This window comes from Diuraphis noxia, unplaced genomic scaffold (genome assembly GCF_037042655.1).
Source record: "Diuraphis noxia isolate RWA-SAM2 unplaced genomic scaffold, SU_Dnox_SAM2 contig0003, whole genome shotgun sequence".
In the NCBI taxonomy this organism is placed as follows: Eukaryota; Metazoa; Arthropoda; class Insecta; order Hemiptera; family Aphididae; genus Diuraphis; species Diuraphis noxia.
In genome coordinates this window covers 8462864-8484718 of record NW_028301713.1, presented here as the reverse complement: position 1 = coordinate 8484718, position 21855 = coordinate 8462864, and the positions used below count along the sequence as shown (strand labels likewise).

Here is a 21855-nt window from a genome sequence, read left to right as displayed (position 1 = left end):
ATATATAGTATATAATATATATCTATATGTGTGTGCTTTGCTACTAAAGCAATACATATAGAGTTAGTCAGTGATCTAACGACAAAAACGTTTTTAGAAACACTAAATCGGTTTTTCGACCGTCGCGGAAGGAGTGCGGTTATATCTTCAGACAACGCGACAAACTTCGTTGGCGCCCGCAGACAGCTTCAGGACGTATACAATTTATTTCAATCCGATCAACACCAAAACGCAGTTTTTGCAGCACTTGCGGAGAAAGGGGTTGAGTGGAAGTTAATACCGCCACGGTCTCCACATTTCGGCGGCTTATGGGAGGCGGTGGTTAAGTCCATGAAAAATGTATTATTTAAGGTGCTAGGTGAATCAAGCCTAACTTACGAAAAGATGAGTACTGTACTGACCCCGGGTTGAAGCCTGTTTAAATTCTCGTCCCATTACCTCCTTGTCGTCCGATCCACGCGATCTTCCTTATTTAACGCCTGGTCATTTTTTAATTGGTGATGCAATTACTTCGTTACCCGAAAGGGATGAAACGACTACGTCAGTGACTCCGTTGGAGCGTTGGAGAAGAGTAACTCAATATTCACAAATTCTATGGAAGCGCTGGAGTACAGAGTATTTGAGTCAACTTCAAGAGCGTGCAAAATGGACTCTATCTAAAGTGCCAAACTTAGAGGTAGGATCTGTGATGCTAATACGAGATACCAATTTGCCTCTTTTGCAGTGGCTTCTCGGTCGGGTCCTCCAAATCCATGCGGGAAGTGACGGAGTAGGTCGGTCGGCTTCCGTAAAAACTAACTTTGGGGAAATTACAAGGGCAGTCCGTCTACTTTGTCCGTTACCATTTGACAACAATCAAAATTAAAAAAAAAAAAAAAAAAAAAAAATGTTTTTTATTCATTTATTTATTTGTTTAGTAACATTCATAATTATATATATTTTTGTTTGTTTTCTCAATTAATATCGTATCAGTTAAGTTTTTTTTAAATAGTTTTCGTTAAACATTTTTATGTATTCGGTCTCGTAGAGGGTATGTGTTTAACGAGATAACGACTTTACTGAAGAGTGTGTAGTGTGTACTTACGGTGTAAAGTGAGTGCAGTTGTATTATAAATTATAATGTATATACTATACAGCGTAAGCGAGAAGGAGTGAGAGACAGACATACCGACAGACGGAGGGGGGAGACAGACAAAGAAAAAGAGACAGACATACAGAGTAAGGTAGGAGAGACAGAAAAAAATCCAAAGAGAATTAAGATAATTTCAACTCGTTGAGACCCATTGTAGAGGTTGTGATAATGAGGAAAGTGTTTTAGACGTAGGTATGCGAAGAAGACCGAAAACGAGAGACCCGTCGACGGACACTCGCTGTGGGAAAGCCGGAGAAAAATGGTGATGGAAAGGAAAAACAATGGAAACCCATTCTGAATTAAGCGGACGTGGAGTCGATGTAAATATTTTTGCATATTCAACAATTTTTGTTATATTATTCAATAAGAATTTTACGTCTTCCCCAAAAACAAAAGCGCCGTATAAACTCTTTAAGAAACTGCCAATACATACACACATATATATTATATACATAATAATAATTGTAATGATGTGCGCTTAAGTCATCATATCTTTTTATATTCAATATATTATATATAATAATTATTAGTCATTAAGAATAAGATAAGATACATACATACACACACATACAATATTAGATATAAAGAGATCCGTCTTTAGTCACTGAACAGACGCGTTATTGTTGTCTATTTGTATAGACGGTCAAAAGCGAGCATTAAAAGACTACGCAGATCGTCCATACAAAAAAGATATATTAGTTGTAAATTTTTAAAATATATATACCTTAAGGTGTATTAAAAAGGTTAAATTAATTAATAAGTATTATTGTAAATTTAAAGAAAAAAGTGTTTTTATTGGTCATATCATTTAATACCTCAGATATTGACTACGGTTTCAACAGACAAGGATCAGAGGGGTAATATCATTTAATTTATAATATAATAGTTAATGAGTAATTTGATTTAAAGACATATAACAATCCACAGTTATTTTAGGGTCTATTAAATTCATTACATAATATTGTTAATAATTATCATTATTATTATTATTATATAGTGGTCATTGAAGGATGAAAAAACTCTCATTAATACCTAATTATAACGTTATATATATAAAAATAAAAAACACTGTGCGTGTACACGATGGATTTCCGGCGTATAAATATTTGGCTTCGGTGCGGAAAGAAACTTTTACCCTGCAAGGCTACAAACTGTATAAAGTATAAAATTATTGTTTTCATTATAAATGTTTTTTTTCTACCATCCAGGAGGTCGCCATCGACGTGAAGTGTAGTTTATCTTAATATATAATATTAAAAATATGCTTTGTCTTATTATTTCACATTAATTATTAAATATGAAAATAGATAAAAAATAATTATTATTATTGAACTTATAGATCATTTATAATATGATTTTTATATTTTGTCATCATGGAAACTTCGTGTCGTGAGCATAATTTTGTTGCCAAGCTTTTGGCCTTGTACCATCCGTAAAGAAGTTTCATTTCAAAAAATAACGTATTATAATATAGTAATGTATAATTATTATTATAATATCCAAAAAAATTTCAAACGATTGTATAACATTTATTATTCCATTAATTCCAGAAGCAAATTATGATGAAGCCTTTTTGAGTTTTTAAGTGTATTTTTATTAATTTTTATGGACAAATGAATACTTAGACAAATCTTATTGGACACACTGCTATGTAATAGTGAAGTATTCTGTTCTCTTTAAGTATTTATGTACTTAATATACTATAGTAATATTAGCACCATAATAATTGACATAGAAATTAATGTTATTTATTTAATAAAATAATGTTATATTTAATTATTATTCTCAATAATTGTCAATAATATAATTATACATTTAGTTAGCAATGTAGCGGATGTACCCACCTAAATACAAAAGTATACATTTATACAAATATACTAAGAATATTTTTTTTATTATAATAACATATTCAAAAACACATCAATACATTTAAAATGTAGGTAATATAATATTAAATATGTTTATCGTCTAAGTTTAAAAACTGTTTCATTATAATATAGTTCAATTCAATTTTTGTTTAACAATCAAAATTGAATTATATATTATTCTTTCACCAGTTAAAACTTAAAACCAATTAAACTTTTACATATGCACACACGTATAAATTGTTGAAAAATACGTAATTTACAAATTGATTGAGTTAACAAAAAATATCATCTCGTTTAATACAATAGAAAAAATAAACTAAACTGAGATAGACATTCTTAAGTTTTGACTGTTACTGTATGCGAGTAACGACCATTTATATAATATGGCGGGTGGATTCAAAAAAATTTACCCAACAATAATTTTTTCGTATGAAAAATGTTCTTCGGCAAACCGTATACTTACTATAATCTAATTATTACCAGATTGTACCGGACCATTTTTATCGACGTCGCAATAGTAACCGGACATGTAGAATGGTGAATAAAATTGGAAAACGAAAATCTACGATCCATATAAAATAGTATATAACTCGTATATATACTATATATATAGTATAAACGCATATCGAATGGGACCATTACATAACGTCGAACCTTCAAATATATTTATTTTCATCTCCCTCTCTTTGCCTTTTTGCTCGAATCGAACGACCTGTTTCTGAAATGATGACAAGGCGACTTGCCTTTAACACACCGGAAGTATCATCCGTCGAGCCGCGGAAGTCATAAACACTGCACAAGGAGGATTTTCGGCATTACACAGCCACTTTATTTATATATATATATATATTTCATTCTCCGTGTTATTACCGGATAAATCGTTGAACTGTTTTAAGTTCAGCTTTTATGGCATTCAAATGCGTCGAGTGTGCACTTAAATTGAACTCGATAGTAAGACGACTTCTTCGACGTGAATTTGGGTGGCATAAAATCGGCAAGTTAGGCAAGCTGTAGTTTTATAATGTGACAGGAGAGTTATACGGTTTTCCTTATCCTTTTATTATTATTGTAAAATATTTTTTTCGAATGTCAAACCTATAGTTGGAATTTTGAAATCAAAACAATATAATGAAATAATTTTAGGCAAAACCGTATAAGTCATAAGGCGTTTAATTATTTTTATTATAATAACGGGAACCCATTCCCTACCATTATTGTATATAATTGTATACGATAGTACCTAATGCAGTGCTCTTTGTATACAACCCGTTGTTAGATCTGATTATCTACAGACAATCAAATTAACATCGGACGTATTTTCGAATGCTGATTTAATAAGTGAAATATATATAGCTGGCAAACTGAATAGAATAACTACGGATTTTGGACAACCACTTGATTTCGTTTTGTTATAGCCGTTTATAGGTACCTATGGTCTCATACGATACACCAATGAAGACGTAATTGCGATACCTGGTAAATATATGAAACAAAATAGATTTTTCGCAGTGGATTTTAGAAAAGTACACTAAAGAATTACAGTAATTACCTATATATAAGTTACTTACAATAAAATGTTATTATCATAATAGTATTTTGTGTATGAGTGGTGTACAAAATATCGGTAACAATATTATTATTTCTATGCAAAAATGTATCATAAACACTATTGGCTATTATAATACACAACCGTATAGGTACTTGCACCCCCGATTTGTCAACGTTACGACGACAAATCGTTGGCCATCGCGTAGGCGCGAGCGACGGATTCGAGCAGACCGTTTTGTCGGGCGGCGTACGTCCGACCGACGACGACGGCACCCGACCACAAAACGACCCACATCGAAGACTTTTTGATGGCCGCGTCGAAAGCCGGCGACGCTTTATTCTTCGCGACCATCGATAACGCTCTTTCGACATTTCCACCGCCGCCGCCAACGTCGAACCGTCCTGACGCCACTGGTTCCGTAGTCGGCTCGTCCGTGGACAGCGGCGGCTTCGGCTGCCGTCTGCGACCGAACGACCGCCGCCGCCGCCGCTCCGATCCCCAACGGACGATGCTACTGACGCCACTGATGGTCTCCGTCTCCTGCCGGCGGCGTCGTTTGGTTCGCGGCGGTCGTTCGGGTGGCGGTTCTGTGTCCAACCGCGTCAGTATCACGTATTGCCACTTGTCGCCTTGCAATCGGTCCGGATCTGCCGGAAACGGTCCACTGATTATAGGTTTCTTCCTTCTGCTCCTGCATATGCAATCAAACAAAATAGACGTGGTTTGAGAACACAAGAACTACCTATACATACCTAGCCTAACCTAACCGTGTATTTCGACCCAATTAAATTTTATCGGAGATAAAATATCATTGAGGTATTTTCCGACGCAATTTAATTGGCTCCCCAATACAAGCAGTCAATATTTTACCCTTAGTAAGTACCTTTGAATTGGCTGCCTACTATTTTTTTTTTCAAAAATATATTGGTTACCAAAATGGCTAGGTTATATACTTATATATATTAATGCTAGGTAGACATTATGTCCTAGAGTAGTATAGCACATTTTTATAAAAGTTTATGTAATGTAGAATAATATTATAATAGTAATTTATTAAATTTTAATTATATTTTTATGCATATTATTGAAGTTCATTATGTAATTATATGTATAGGTATAAATATAATAATATAGGTATATCCTGCGCTATACTACTACATTTGAGTGGAAATTTCCAGACTTTGTTAGGTTGACGTCTTAAAAATAAACGCGTATAATATGAGAACCCCTGGTTAAATAATAATAATTTACAGTTTAGGGAGCCAATTCAAATATACATTTTTCAGGAGCCAATTCAAGACTCGAATTCATATTTGCCCAAAATTGGGAGCCAATTCAATAGAGCCCAAATGTTCACGGTTACACCCCGGTATCTGTCGCTTTCAAAATCGTTATATTAATAATCGTTAAAATAATAAAATATTTTAATATTCGTCCATCTACGTTAGGTGTTTACACAGCTGTAAAGTGCCTACTATACGGAACTATATATCTATACAGTTTATATGGATGTTGAATTTCTTTATATACGATACTGTATAGGCTAGGTAAACGAGCAGACAAAATTATACGGATTTATAATTAACTTGAGTCAAGTTACAGTAAAGTTTCGTTCCGGGGCAAATAGTCAAAACTGTTAATAGTATAAAGTTCCGATCAGGAACAAATTATTTGTTCCGTATAATACTGAATTCCCATAATGTATAGTATTTACTCGGCTCTAATGTAAACAATATTATTGTAGGGTTTGAAAATATTACTCTTCGTGTAAATTTGACATTGTGAGTTCGTCTATAGTCATATATATCATTATCTTTCTGTCGTGAAATATAATATTCATGTACAATAATATGATATTTTTTTGCAAATTTCAACCATCCTATGTACTCGGCTATACATTATAGCCGTGTCCGCCGTCGGGACGTATTCGATTTCACGAAGCGTACGACCGAATGGACATAAAGCATAATATAATAGTGATGAAGTTTATTGTTGTGTCAATATATAAGAGTATATGTGATACCGCGCCGAGGTTATATACCTTTGTAACATTTTTAATACATTTTAACAGCTCTGGGAATACCTATAATATATTATATATACCAGGCCCGTGCGTGGTTTTACGTTTACTTTGTGTTTTTTTTCTCTTTTAATTCCCCAATAAACAGCCCCAGCCCCAAGATACCTGCATAAAGTTTTGCAAACGATCGTCCATAATAAAACGCGCAGATGAAGGTTTCACGGAAAGGTTCGGAGTTTATTGACTACAGCGCGTCTTATTATATTATATGACTAAACCGTGTCACGCGTAGTTTTATGGATTTAATTTTGTCGTTCTCGCAGGACACCCATCGTAGTATTGCATTCTTCGGACCTATTCACTGCTGGCTGTCCAATAGTTGTTGTCTTCTATACACTATACAAAGTATAGTTTGTAATATTGGTTGAAATAACATACTATAATATCACTTTCGTGTTACACTGGTCGCTTTTTAATGTCAAGAAGTATCTCACAAAAAATTCCTCGCTTCGATTCGAAGGTTACAGAGGCGGACAGGAAGAAGAAGAAGATTTTATGCCAATCCGTTAAATACGTTAGATTATTTGCATAGTTGCACACCTATTTTTTAGTTATCGCATGACATCCATTAAATTGTGTTCATTGGACCTATATTAGCCCCCCTCCCCCCACACACACCAACTTTTCATTACTCTTTACAACCTTAGACTTTCCCTTTCTGTCTCCACCCTCAATTAATGAAAAATGTGTCCTTAGCATGTTTTAAATAAAATTTTAAAATGTATATCCCAGGGTTTAACAGTATAAATTTTAAAACGTTTTATTCAATTAAAAAATCATACATATAATAATAACATGAATAAATTTTATTAAACAATTTTTTTCTTGCCTGTTACCTTGTGGGCAAACTTTTAAATCAAACTCAATCATATCTTCGTCATATTGGAGTTAATTTGCTAACTTTGACTCTATAAGTATGGCTATAAGGAGTTTAACCTTCTATTCCAGTGAATCATAAATATTGTTTAAAAAAATAATAAATAATCTCAAAAAAATTGCGCCCCTAAAACTGTTGAAATTTTACCATTTGGTAGAATTCACTCCATTCACCCCTTCCCCGTAAGTGAGCCACTGAAATAAGTAATAACAAAATATATCACTGCATGTCGTATTACACTGTTCGCTGTTTAATAATAAGACGTATCTCACGAAACAATAATAATTTAATCCCTCGCTTATCCATTAGATTTGTTAAACGTACCTACCTCCTATAGTAAACGCTACAACTTTCCTGATTTCTTTTTTATCTGTTTACTCTTTAAGTAATTTTTATCTGTTTCTTTCTATCGTTTATTAATTTTATATTTATGAATCTATGAAAATTCCCAGTAGCATATTTTTTATAATGCGATGTAAACTATACGCAATTGATTAAATTATATGTTTTATAGGTATTATATCGAATACGGCTATTGATCATATAATTTGAATTTATTTTTGTATAGTCACCTAAACATAAACTATTATCGCAAGACAGCAAAAATACCTACTAAATCTATGTAGTCTTTAAAGTTTACTATTTTAATGACAATTGACATTTTATATGAATACATTTTTTTTAGAATAACAAATCCTATTATCTCAATTTATTTATTTTTTCACACCTATTGACACAAATAATAAATCCTATGAACATTTTATGGACCATAAATGTGTAGCTTGCCGCTTCGTATAATATTGTATTTATAGCGATTTCTTGTTGAATTTTGTTTCTTCCAGAATATGGATTTTATGATTACATTTAACTCTGTACGTGTTCAATTTTAGATTCCGAGTGCTTCTCAGAATCTATTGGTGATTACAATGATGTGTACGTTATTTTTTTTTTCTAGTATGTTCACCATCACGTTTTCGGATAGAAGTACTATAAAAACTTTTGCAAAAAAAATACTCAAAAAAAAAGTTTTCTGGTACGTTCGAAAAGTTTTTTTACATCCTGTACTGCCCGTATATATTTTAACACATTTTTTATAAGTTATAACAAAGAAATTAATATTTTTCAAATAGCGTGACCATAAAAAAAATAAAACTCAATACTAATTTAACTGTTTATTGTATCGCACTACATGATCTCTATACAAATCATCTCTATACATAATGCGGTTTTAAAGTTTTAAATTCTGAGCAAATAATGAGTAACATATTATTATTAAAATTACATTTTTATGAATATAAACAATTCATACGTTTTCCAATGAATATTATTATACGTAATACGAGATTTTCTATCGACGTCGTCGTTTTCTAAATACTATAGGGTAAAGGATTCATTGGTAGAATTTGAATGTACAAAAAATGATCTGATTCAACAATGTTTGCGCATAGTGGTGAAATGTGACCAGGAAAAAAGTTGAGCAAATACCAGCTAGAATATCTACCAAATATTTCAGTTTTAATTTTATTGAAATTATTATTTCTATACATAAATTGATCGAATTTTGAACAACTAGTTAACTGATTATAAGTATTTAGAAATTATTGACGCAGAGTAAATTGCAACCATAGGTGTGGTACTATCAACAAAAAATTACTCAGCTCATCTAATCTTGAAATACCTATCAGTTATCAATTTACAACTACTTAAATAGGTATATATCCATTTGAAATTCGATTTTTATGCATCGAAATACTCCAAGATTATTATTTTGCTTGAAAATGTGAAATTAAAAACACATATTATCATTAAAATAAAAACGATAATTAACAAATACAAATTTTTCAATAATGTTGTTTTCAATTACGTAAAATAATGTAAGAAAAAATATTTTCAAAATAAATTTAAACTTTTCAAAATAATTAGAGGAGACATTTAATGGATCAACTTGTAGGTAAAGCAAATGTATACATTGTAATAATATAATTCTGGGATTTTTGTTTACATTACTGTATACTAAATATATTTATTCGCCGGTAAACTTTAAAATACCGTCAAATTCTATAACATAGGTTATAATTCTACATTTTTCTATGGTTCTATGCATAGCCTCGATCAGTAATATTTCAACGAAATTGTACCAATACTTATAGGTAATTTGCAATATAAATAAACTTATATTCCTTTCATTTTCGTCTACAAAAATATAACATTCAACTTACTTAATGTGTTTGTTATTTTTTTTTTCACTCTTCTTGTGTTTGTCTGAATATTGAGTCCACTGAAAAACATGATAAGCAATGAGATTAATACATTGAACAGACATTATTTTTTTTTATTTTACCTTATGTTAATTAGGTATAACAAATGTATATATTGTATTATTATATTAATTAACATATTATTAAAGGTATTATTACCAACCATTTAAGAAACATAATTTTTATATCGATATATTATATTTAGCTCACACTCGCGTTATGTATAATTATTTGTTTTGTAAATTTATAAGTAATGCATATTAATTACAATAAGTAACTGTAAAAAAAAATATCTGAATCCGACACATCGAACACCATAAGTCATCATGATAATAATAATATTATGTAAAGATATAATTTATAATATATAGAATTAAAATATGGTATAGTTTACAATAGTTAGTGCTATTATTTCGACAGAATATTATTATATGTTATAGTTATACACATATGTAATAATGTAATGTGCATATTATATAGTGTCATAATAATATATTGCATTGTTACACGAGTGCATTAATATCAATTGACCTTAGACTATGCGTCATTAGGAGTCTAAGCGGGAGATTAATTTTTTTTTGGCAGATGTTCCATATTAAATAATCGCACCGAGGGGTTTACAATAAAAAATATATATATATATATATTATATATTATATACATATATTTTATATTTTATACGCGTAACATCAGAGAAGTTTCTTTTAATGGAAATTCACATTCAAGAGTCCGTCTATAAAGATTCAAGGTTTTCGTAACTATATTCATCACCAAAAATCAGTAACACTAATTTTTTTGTATTCTTGTAAAATTTCATACAAGCGTAACCAATTTAAATAATTTAACATGACGTAAATAATTTGTGAACGCACAATAATGACGATAATAATAATATACCCATTAATTTCCAGACACATTTTTACTCACTTTTTTTTCTTCAATTTATATATTACTTAATACGTTAAAATGAAATAATATTAAAAACTTTATTTACACATTACAATAAACGTATGAATACACTATCGTGAATTGATATATTATTATTATTATGTATAATATTATAAATGAATGTCACTATAGTTAATTAAATATAAATTAAATTTAGATTTACTGAATTTATTAAATTATTAAATTTTTCATTGTGTGTTGCCGTGTAGGTGTAAGTGTAATTAGCATATTGAAATTTAATTGAACACCAATTTTATTAAACATGATTTTTATTTATTATTTGTTAGAATTTTTAATTAGGACTTGTTCACTCGTATTAAATGTCAAAACTAGTTACGTTTTACTATTATGGTTCAAACATAATTTCATATTTTATAAATAAAATTAGTATTAATATAAATAATATGTTAAAAAAATATTATATTTAGGTATATCTTTACGCGATAAATTTAAACTTACAATTTGTATTTTTCGTTTTCGAATTTACATTTGTAAACTACAAAGATTAATTATTTACCAAGTCTGAATGACGTTAAACAATTTAACATAATTTATTTAGGTGAAATACACATATAAGTAAAAATATATTTTATAATAGATACGTTAATTTAACAAATTATTATTATTATATTTCACATTTAAAGTTATGATCGAAAATAATTTATACAATAGGCAATAACTTCAAAATTACTAAAAATATCATTGCTAAACTGTTATTCAAAATCTTGATAGTGTAGTTACATGTTCAAATTTAACATTATGCTTTTGTAAAATCGTGAACAATAATATTATTCATTCAGGTTTATCTATAACACTTACTCTATTTTGATATATCATATAGGTACCTACTGAGATTTGTCAAAATACTTGTAAGTATTTAATAATTCATATTTTTACCGCATAAAATATGTAAGTATATTTATTTATAAAAATTAATAATTTTGTTCTTACTCTCCATGCTAAGTTAATATAAGTAGCAAAAAGTAGATAATTGAGCAAATCTAATGAAAACAATCAATTATATAGTTTTAAGATAATGTAAACGTCATAGTTCATCTATAGCAGTCTATACAATATGAGTGATTATTAAACAGTGTACATAATAGACAATGATTATTGAAAATTCAAGTACATTTTGACTAGTTCATTATAGATGAATTCAGATGTAAAGCTTAGTAGTGCATTATAATATATTATGATATATTATGTTTCATAGTTACATTTTTATTGGCAGGTCGCAGGTACTAAACATATTTTAAATTGATAGTAATGTAATTTATTGTGTTTACTAAAATATTAATAATATTATAACGTTATCTAATATATATATATACAAAGTGTAACAGATAGAACTGACTTTTGGAATAACTTTTATTCCAATTCAAATTCCAAATAATCGAATTAATATTATTTTTTTTTCATTATGTCACCCATCGCTATATATATGATGCATTTTTTAGTATTTAAAATAAAAAACAATTTTAATTTAATAAAAATCATTTGGATAAATTTAAAATAGCCTATTTGTGAATCTGATTCTAAAAACTAAAAAAAATTTTTTGGTTTAAATTAATTTGCATGCAACGCAAAAACTTTTTTAGAAATAATGATTTTTGATAATTTGCTGACATGAGTATATTTCTAAAAATTATTTACTAATCATATAATATCAAAAAAATTTTCATACGATGAATAATTCATATTTTTATTATATTCATATATATTTTCATATATTCATATTTCATCATAATTATTAGCATATATATATATTTTTTTTTTTTGATCAGGTCTTCCTGTTACACTCTGTATATATATATATATATATATATATTTAAATAAAATACAACATATTAACAGTGATTATAGTTGAAAAAAAATGTTATGCAAAATAGTTTAACTCGTTTTAAGGTATTAGTTCGTTATATTTTTAAATAGATAATAATATATTGTTTGGATAGTGTGATATCAATAAAATTAACAACAGCCATTTGTAGGTTTGTTTTAAAATCTACAACTACATGATTTTAGATACCTAAGAGTTTATTATGATAAATCATTAAATTTATGAATCGTATTGTCTACATTGCCTGTATTGCTGGTTAATTATTTTGCTACTTAATCATGTTCGTAACATAATGAATATTAATCGTTTGTTTTTTTTTTTTGTTTTTTCAAAGACTCGACGTGTTGATAACAATCCAAACCAATGAGCATTTACCTGTTTGGCGTAATTGAAAACGATCTTCCGGTACAATCCATCAAACCCCCGCGCCCGACGTGCAGCCCTCGGTGTTTCGTCTCTACTCCTGCAAAGACCGCTGCCCATTTCGAACGGAAAACACTGTTCGAGAAGTTTGCTGCAACCGCTGTCCCGGACCATATACACGCCGATCGCCGGAGGGTGAATATAATATAATAATTATCGTGTTCTCGAGAATATATAATGTTATATATTAATATGTGAATACAATAATACTTTAAAGCTACACATCGTTATGATTATTGTTATTAGTACATATATAATTACGATTATTATCAATCTGCAAGAGTGCACGCGTCGGACTTCCGGGACGAAGGAGAACAGCGGACAAACAACGGCGCAACAACAACCACAACATTTACCGACGACCGAACGGACGGATTGATGCGGCGGTTGTATGATTTTATAACACAATATAATTATACATTATGTTAAGTAGGCATATGCGTACACGTTCGCCGTCTCCCACCATGTCTTGTCTACCGCCGTAACCGCGACCGCGGTCTCTCGAGCGTCGCGGACCGTGCAGGTACCACAATATATCACACCTATACAGTATACATATATTATATGCATCATACGGGATGCTGTTTTATTTATTTTAACCAATATTGCAACGACGTATTGCACGATTTCCTTTTATTTTTATATTTTTGCCGGCGTACTCCTCGTGCGTAGGTGTATAGTATAGGCACACAGCAGATAACTATACACACGCCGATCGCTCGCATTATTATGTCTTTATACACATCATAATATGTCAAGCTGGCTGAGGCACAGTCGTAATGAATAAACACGATGCGACGACTCGCGGCTAACGCGGACGTGATTCTGACCACGATTTCCGTAACACCCCCTCGTCCCCCTCCATCACGATCGCCCTTAATTATATACATATTATCAGGTCCGTCGTAAGACATTTTCCGCCCTAAAGCGAATAAAAATAATAATTAAATTTCTGTCTTTTTTGGAAATTTAATATTACAATTTGCCGCCTCAATTTTTTTAAATGTTATGCCGCCCCAAAGCAACGCATGGCTTGCTTGTACCCTAGCGACGGGCCTGCATATTATACGTTTGTGTATGGGTGCCCAATGCGGCGGTGTTCTCCTCAAACGTCCATCCGAATTTAAACGAATTACGGTATACCTCCCTACCATCACCCTCTCACTCACTCTCTCCGTCCCACACACCCACCCTCACTGAAAGCACGGCGGTGGCTGTACACGATGCGCGTTGTAAATTGGAATGTGTGTACACACTATATATACCCGTTTGCTAGGGTATAAAATCGATGTGTCCTCGACTAATAATAATATATATATATATATATATGTATATTATTATCTTGTATTCAATTCAAGAGTTTCCGTCAACAATCGCGCGCGAATAAATCAATTTAAAGGATTCGATTGAAAACTCTGTGCTCGCCGTGGTGTTCCTTTTTTCCCGATCACACGTGAAATTACGGCAAGTTTTTACGCTCATCGTATTATAGTATTATATTAAGTATAATACTTACGTAATAATATATAATATTATTGTTGTTACCATAAAATAATATTAACGTTCCTTGAAAAGGATAATAATGATATATAGGCATTCATTTATTACACTGCATTATATTCGAACCATAGACATATAAAACAACTAGATAGCCGACTACGGGATAATATTGAAGTCAACCGCCATATGCCAACAGGGCAATGTTTACAAAATCGCATGGTTGATAAGAATATTTATTAATGATAACAAAATTAATATAAATATTTTTACTGTAGTATATTATGTACTTAACACTACTTTATGTAATTTAATTTGTAGTTGACATTTTGACTATAGAATATGAAAAGAAATTCGTTTTTTCATTATTTGAATTATTATTTATTATCACTTATCAATATAGGTATCTTATCTATTGAGTTTTTATGTAAACATTGCCCTGTTGGTATATGGTGGACTGACTTCAACGTTCTTATGGGAATGTAATTCACAGTCGGCTATATCTAGTTGTTTTATATGTCTATGATTCGAACATCATCATCATTATTCATAAACAATACGAAACTTGCGAATCGCGTGTAAAGATTACAGTTATAATTTCATTATCCACACGTTGCAGTCAGATAAATAAAATATGCATATACGTTTAAAATTTCCAAAATTTTTGTAAATTTTTGCGGTTTACGAGACAAACAGGCTGTTTTTAAAACACACAAACAATATTACGCGTAATACCTACTCAACACATATTACAATGAAACAATACTATTATTAATTATTGTTAATTATAGTTGGATATATTGTCAAAGCTTTGGGCTTTGAGCCATTTTCGCAATAATTGTAAAATAAATAACAATTCCAAAACAGTTACATATTGCGTTTTAGTTTCCCGTGCGAAAATTATGAAAATTATATAAACGTGAAAATTGGAATTCTCCCGGTCTGTAACGTAAACCTCTGACAGGGCAATAACTTATACGAGAAACCGGACATCCGGGTGAGCCTGACCTGCACGGTTTCATCGAGCCTCGACTCGTAATTTATTGGCAAATTTTTGCAAAATGACGCCAAAAACACACCGAAATAAACAAAAAAAAGATGAAATTACTTGAATTTCATTAACATGCAGACCGGTAACAATTGATTACAAAAAAATCCTCTTATGAATTATTCAAAGCAGCAAACAAAATTGGAAATGCCAGCTTTTTCATTTTTATTCCTCGTCTCTTTTATGACGTTTCTCGTTCTGGCGAGCACCTTTTTGTTGGTCTCTAACATGGTGCATAGGAGAGGGGTGAACACTGTCAGATTAAATCATATAAGCGCCCTTTTCGATTCGACAGCTGCTTGAACTGAAGGGGAAGGGTTGGTGGATTTGAAAATTACATTAAGAAAACGTTGATTAAACTATGAATACTTGTGGCTGAAAATATTTTAACGATCGAATTTTGAGTATTATCTACTGTCTATATACCCTATACGGTATACTGTATACACATAATATCTTTCATATATAAAAAAGTTATTTTTGTAATTGCACGCCGCCCAAATTGCAAACTATTAAAATTAAAAACTCTCGACCACAATTTCGTTTACATGAAAACTTTCTTGACAAAATATGTATGGAGGTGATTATGTTTTTATACATCAACTTTCTTCAAAAGTCAATATAAACTGAAGTTTTAAAGAAACTTAAAGATGTAGTTTATTACAAATTTAAGTATTTTAACATAAAAAGTTGTTTGTCTAATATATTTAAAAGTAACAAGTACCTATACTTACATATTTATTTTCCTTAACAAATATGATAATGTTCATCATTTATATTTATTTATGGTAATAAAATCATTGCAATATGTTAATTTTGTTTACTGTAATTACACAAGAACAAAAACCATGTGAAAAAATAATTATTTGTTTGAATGAATAAAGCACTAAATTAAATTTAAAACCTATTGAATTCCATGATGGAGATAATACAGTCATATTATATTGCATTACACATTTTTAAGTATGCTTCAATAATTATTATTAGCCCATTTGTTATCAAAAGCGTATGCATTACTTCATTATATTATACTGTATATAATATGAAATGTTTATTTTATGTACAACACACAATCGGTATAAACACAGTTTACATTACATTACATAAGTGTATATATTTCAAATTATAATATATTTATTCGAACACTAGAACCTTTTTTTAACAACTATGTACGAAAAAAATTCATCATACTAAAAATATTCCAACAAATCGTAAAAACAAATAATCATAAATATTATTAATGAAATGTTACGAACAAACATAATTAGTATTTTATACACAACATTTGGTTTAATAAATTCACCGAACTTGGGATATTTCCGCCGAACACATTTCAAGCTGATGCAAGTTCAATACACCGTACAAAGCGTGACGCATTTTCGACTTTATTGTGTCTGCTCATTTAGTAAAACTAAAGGACGAAGTAACACAATTAGTTGATTGCGTTGTAGAAAAAAGTACGCAGTGGCCATTTGATATGATTATTATACGCCTATAATAAAAACGTATATTAATTAATTTAAAAAAAAAAAAACGTTCAAACCTTTTACTCTCATACTATACGTATATAATATAAATTGTAATCAATGATTGTATTAGAAAAATTGTACACTTGGAATTTCAGATTGAGAAAAAAATCCAGTCGAGTGTTTTTCAAATCGTTTTGCCGTCGTTTGTCACACGACATCGTAATTGCCACGCTCTATAACAATAATAATTTATACGTCATTTGCAGCGAAACATATCACCTAACGATGTGTTATCAGGCAGATAGTTAAGGAGAACATAAACGAATCAACGATGACGTTAAATTGGTGAGCACACACAAACTACAAACCCACCCTTATTATCGGCACGCGCCGATGACTGTATAATATATTATATCGACTGTATAGCTGCGGTACGTCTTATATAATATTATAGGCACCTCATCGCCGTAACACACGGATTGTAGGTAGGTATGTATATGTGGGATAAGTGTAACAACCCCTTCCCCCTCCCCTGGTGCCCCGTTTATCGGAACATGAATAATAGGTATTATCAAGTCGATTTGTTTGGGATTTTTTTTTTCTTTCAGTGACAATAAGGAGATAACCGCGTATAGAATAAACTGTCGGTAGGTCATCACCGTGTGTAAGACTGTAAAGGTAATAACAATAACAATATGTATGACGGAAACGTCTGAAGCATTGGCACACGCGAATTATTGACGTCGGATTTACAGCGAAACACGCGATAATGCCACGACGAGATTTGCAACTTATGTATAGCACAGATAATGCCATTGTGGAGAGGGGCCCGGATATGGTGTAGCAGCGCCGGAAAGAACAGACTTCGAACATGTACTTGACGAACAAGTTTAAGCCTACTATTCCTTTATAGCTGTATGTCTGTATCCCGGCGGATTAACAAGTTTTCCGATCTCGCCCGCGTGGTTTTCATCTATATTATTCTTGCAGCTCTCGCACTCTACGGTCGTTTCGGTCTTCCGATTCGTCGGCCAACTTCAGCAACACTACCATACATGGCGCTCTACGTCATTGATATATGTAAATACATATCATATATACATATATATATACATGACACACTATGCCATTATTTCAGAAAACACAAACGCATTTGAAAATGCTTTTTTTTAAATTTTATTCATTACAAAATGACATTTTTGAAAAAAATTATATTTTACTATTTCATATCGTATAATAATCTGACAAATTTTTACTATTTTAATAACAACGTATTATATTTTTGATTTCATATTCAAAATTAGAATATATTCTTTGGAGTATTTTGATATATAAAAACCACATTTCTGACGAGTAACAGTTTATCATGGTTATATAAGTTATAAAACCAAAAACTATTCAAGTATTTTAATTTTTAAGTTTAGCAGTATACCAACTATACCAATCTTCTCTGCTCATCAAAACTCTTTAAATACTAATTATAAATCAAAAGCATAGGTACCCATTCGTCAAAAAATTTGATTTTCATAATAATAAATATCGAAATATCTATTTCAGCAGGTTATAGGTTGAAGTACTCCACAAAATATTTTGCTTAGGGAAAACGAATTAAAAATGCATTTTGTAATTAAATTGTGTTATTATACTTACTAAATGACTAAAAATTATGTAAAAAAATATATTTTCAAAACTATCAATCGGATATTAATGAAACGATGAGTATAATGTCTCGTTTTAAATCGATCATCCGGTATACTATAGCTATTACGCCACACAGACGGTAAGTGCGTGCACCTATCCTGTGTATTTTACTCGCCATTTTTATTTAAAGTTTAACAACACGCTCGTAGAGTAAAATAGTTTATCAGTAGTATAGGCAGTGTGTTTTTGTTGGTTTCCCTCGTAAACGTATAGTTTTATAAGTATATATATATATATATATATAATAGAAATAATATATTAGTATATATATATATATATATATACTTATAAAACTATACGTTTACGAGGGAAACCAACAAAACACACTATATATATAATATATATATACTAATATATTATTTCTATATAAGTATCGTACAAAACTGTACGTTAGATAAAAGTTCGAAATCTTCAGAAACACACATTAAAGGTCACATATATACCTGCAACGCCAGTTGTGCAGTTCGATAATATCTTTACGGTAAAATAAGATGACACTTATTTTTTATCAGACGAATACAAACGTGAAACGCGACACATGGCATTTTGACGTAATATATAATAATTAAAACGAATATTTTTGTTTTTCATTTCTCTTGTCGTTCATCCCTTAAGCCCGTTGATATAGAAATCTATAAGTTATAGATTTCTGATTTTTTTCGAATGGTGTTGACGTTTATCCATCCCGTTGCGTCGAAACTTTGGATAACTTTTTGAATTTCAATCTCGTCGTCGACTCTTTTTAAGAACTTGATCGAATAAGATTTTAATTGGACCGTATATATAACTGCGGCGTTCACTCAGTGCTGATCAATAAATAACTGCAAGTCTTATGTATATACAGCCGAGCACAACTTCCAACTACTGCTGCTGTTGCACATCACGATAACCGTTCGAAAATCGTATAACTTTTTTCGATTTATACAAAGTACGCGAGTGTATAAAATGGTTGCGCAATCTACAAGGATAAAAAGATTCGAAAAACATTTCGATGCGTCCGTTGGGTAGGAAAAGAAACGAAAAACAATTCCCCGAGGGCCCGTATTCCTTTTCCGCCGTCGCACCACAATCGTCACGCGGGCTAAACATTAAGTCGACCGCCGTCGTGCGTACCCCCCTTCACTCCCTCCTTTCACCACGCCCGCACATCAAGTTTCTTATCCTCGTTATTATTATTAATAATAATAATAATAATAATAATAATCCTGACAATACACGACTGTACTGCGGACCACCATGACTTACCGGTGGGCATTAAACATGAGTGTGAGTAATGATCCCGTGGGTCTCCCAGGACCGCGTCGTCGTCCAATTAGCGCGGTGGCGATGGATAGGTACCTACGATATAGGTACCTACTGTTATTAATTTAGATGGCTGGACATTTGCGACGGTTACCTCGGACGTCTGCAACAATGGTTACGGTCCAGTCCAGGACAAACGACATGGTATTATGGGGATGTTTCAAACGTCGCAGCCGTTCCCGGCGCAAAATTATTGTTATACCTTATCAATAAATATTAACAGCCAATATTAATCGTCACGTTAAAAATTGTAAAAAATCAGCTATTTGACTTAAATAAGTGTTTTTACCATATACATTTTTCTAAAAATCAGATTTACAAATTGGCTATATTGAATATTTTGAAAAAAAATTTTATCAATTTTTAAGTTTTTTATTTTCAGTATTAAAAAATAAAAAATGTATTCTAAAAATGTAGCGCAAGTGTCTATGAATTATATTTAAAAGAAATTTTTTAAAAATATTGATTAGAACAAAAGTTATTTCATTTGTCAGAATGTCAGATCTCTGTGGAGACCCTGTATAGGACAATATTTAGTTAATGGAAAGTTCGATAGAATAATAATAATAATGATAATTAGTGTTCGTTAAACCGATTTTAGTTGTATTTAGTTTTATTTTTATTTCCATTTAGAACTTTTATTGAAATCCTTAACCGTATAATAGCAGAGTATTTTTATGTACCTATAAACCTATGAATTGCCGCCGCCAACGCCAATACGAACAATTCTCCAACTATTTTGTTTGATAAACATTTTTCATCCCCTTTAGGAATATAAGAAACTGCAACACTATACGAAAAAAAATATTTAATCGAACTTCACTCAAGGCAATATTAAGCGTATTATTTTATTTTGTTGACAACCAAATACACTTATTAATCGCAATTGTATACTTAAATAATGATTATTCACTTGAGTCACTTTTACAAAACCGTATCCAACAATATTTTTGTATTTTATGTATTGTGTTATACGTACCTACATTTTTTCTTACTTATCTAAAAGTTTGGATTTATTGTATCGCTATTAGAAGTTTACTGGAATTGATACTGATATAGAAACGAAAAACATTGATATTAAACATTTGTCGATGTCGGTAATGAAATAGCTTTTAAAATGGAATCTTTATGTATTTTATTTTCACGGTCACAAACAATTTTCTTATTGGACAATTTTTTTTTTTTTTTTTTATTGAAGATAAAAGTTTATTTACAATCTATACATACAGTGTATAATAAGTAAGTGTGGTGACTTAAAAAGAAAAAAAATAACATTTATTACAGAGAAGGAAGGCTCCCAGCAGTGCCACCTGACAAGAAGTTAGTGTTTGAGTTTATTTATTTTATTTTTTATAATTAGGATATTGGACAATTAAATATGAAATTTAATGATTCGTAATTTAAAGTCGCTGACTAAACTTTTCGAACAACATTATCATACTATTCTATTTTAATATCCTCGAGACTTAACACACAAATTTCATAAATAATTTGTAAGTTCATGTTGAAATACCTACCTCACGGCTCACATGATGGTTTTTCACTAGCATCATTCAAACCACGCTGTTTAAAACATTCATTATGATTATTGAACCATTATAGATTGTATAGTTTTCTAAATTAATAATAATAATAAAATAAAAATACTATTTTTTTAATAATTAGTTTTTAATGTGTATTGAAAAAGATGGTATCTATTTTTTAAACACAGACAAATCTGTATTCATATATGAGTTGCTTTGAATTTTTTTTGTCATATATTGTATTACATAACTATACAACCAAGTCATTTCATTTACTTAATATTTTACATCAAGATTTCAGATTATACTGATATCACTGGCATAATTTTGCATGAAT

General features: G+C 30.6%; 1 protein-coding gene across 1 annotated transcript; it reads right to left on the bottom strand.

The window, feature by feature from the left end:
* Positions 1 to 4497: 4497 nt before the first annotated feature.
* Positions 4498 to 13382, bottom strand: LOC107163512 (uncharacterized). The gene is made up of 3 exons (XM_015510976.2): positions 12931 to 13382; positions 9726 to 9784; positions 4498 to 5240 (listed from the first exon to the last, which is right to left on the bottom strand). Exons 1-3 carry the CDS (start codon positions 13090 to 13092, stop codon positions 4724 to 4726), a joined length of 738 nt encoding a protein of 245 aa, XP_015366462.1. The 5' UTR covers positions 13093 to 13382; the 3' UTR covers positions 4498 to 4723.
* Positions 13383 to 21855: the final 8473 nt, after the last annotated feature.

Bases quoted from the DNA above. Each gene is read 5' to 3' on its own strand.
- LOC107163512 (XM_015510976.2), bottom strand. From the start codon at position 13,092: ATGGTCCGGGACAGCGGTTGCAGCAAACTTCTCGAACAGTGTTTTCCG. The intron at 9,785-12,930 runs GTAAATGCTCAT...CATGTTTTTCAG, and splicing joins TTTTCAATTACGCCAAACAG to TGGACTCAATATTCAGACAA. The intron at 5,241-9,725 runs GTAAGTTGAATG...TTGCATATGCAG, and splicing joins AAAAATAACAAACACATTAA to GAGCAGAAGGAAGAAACCTA.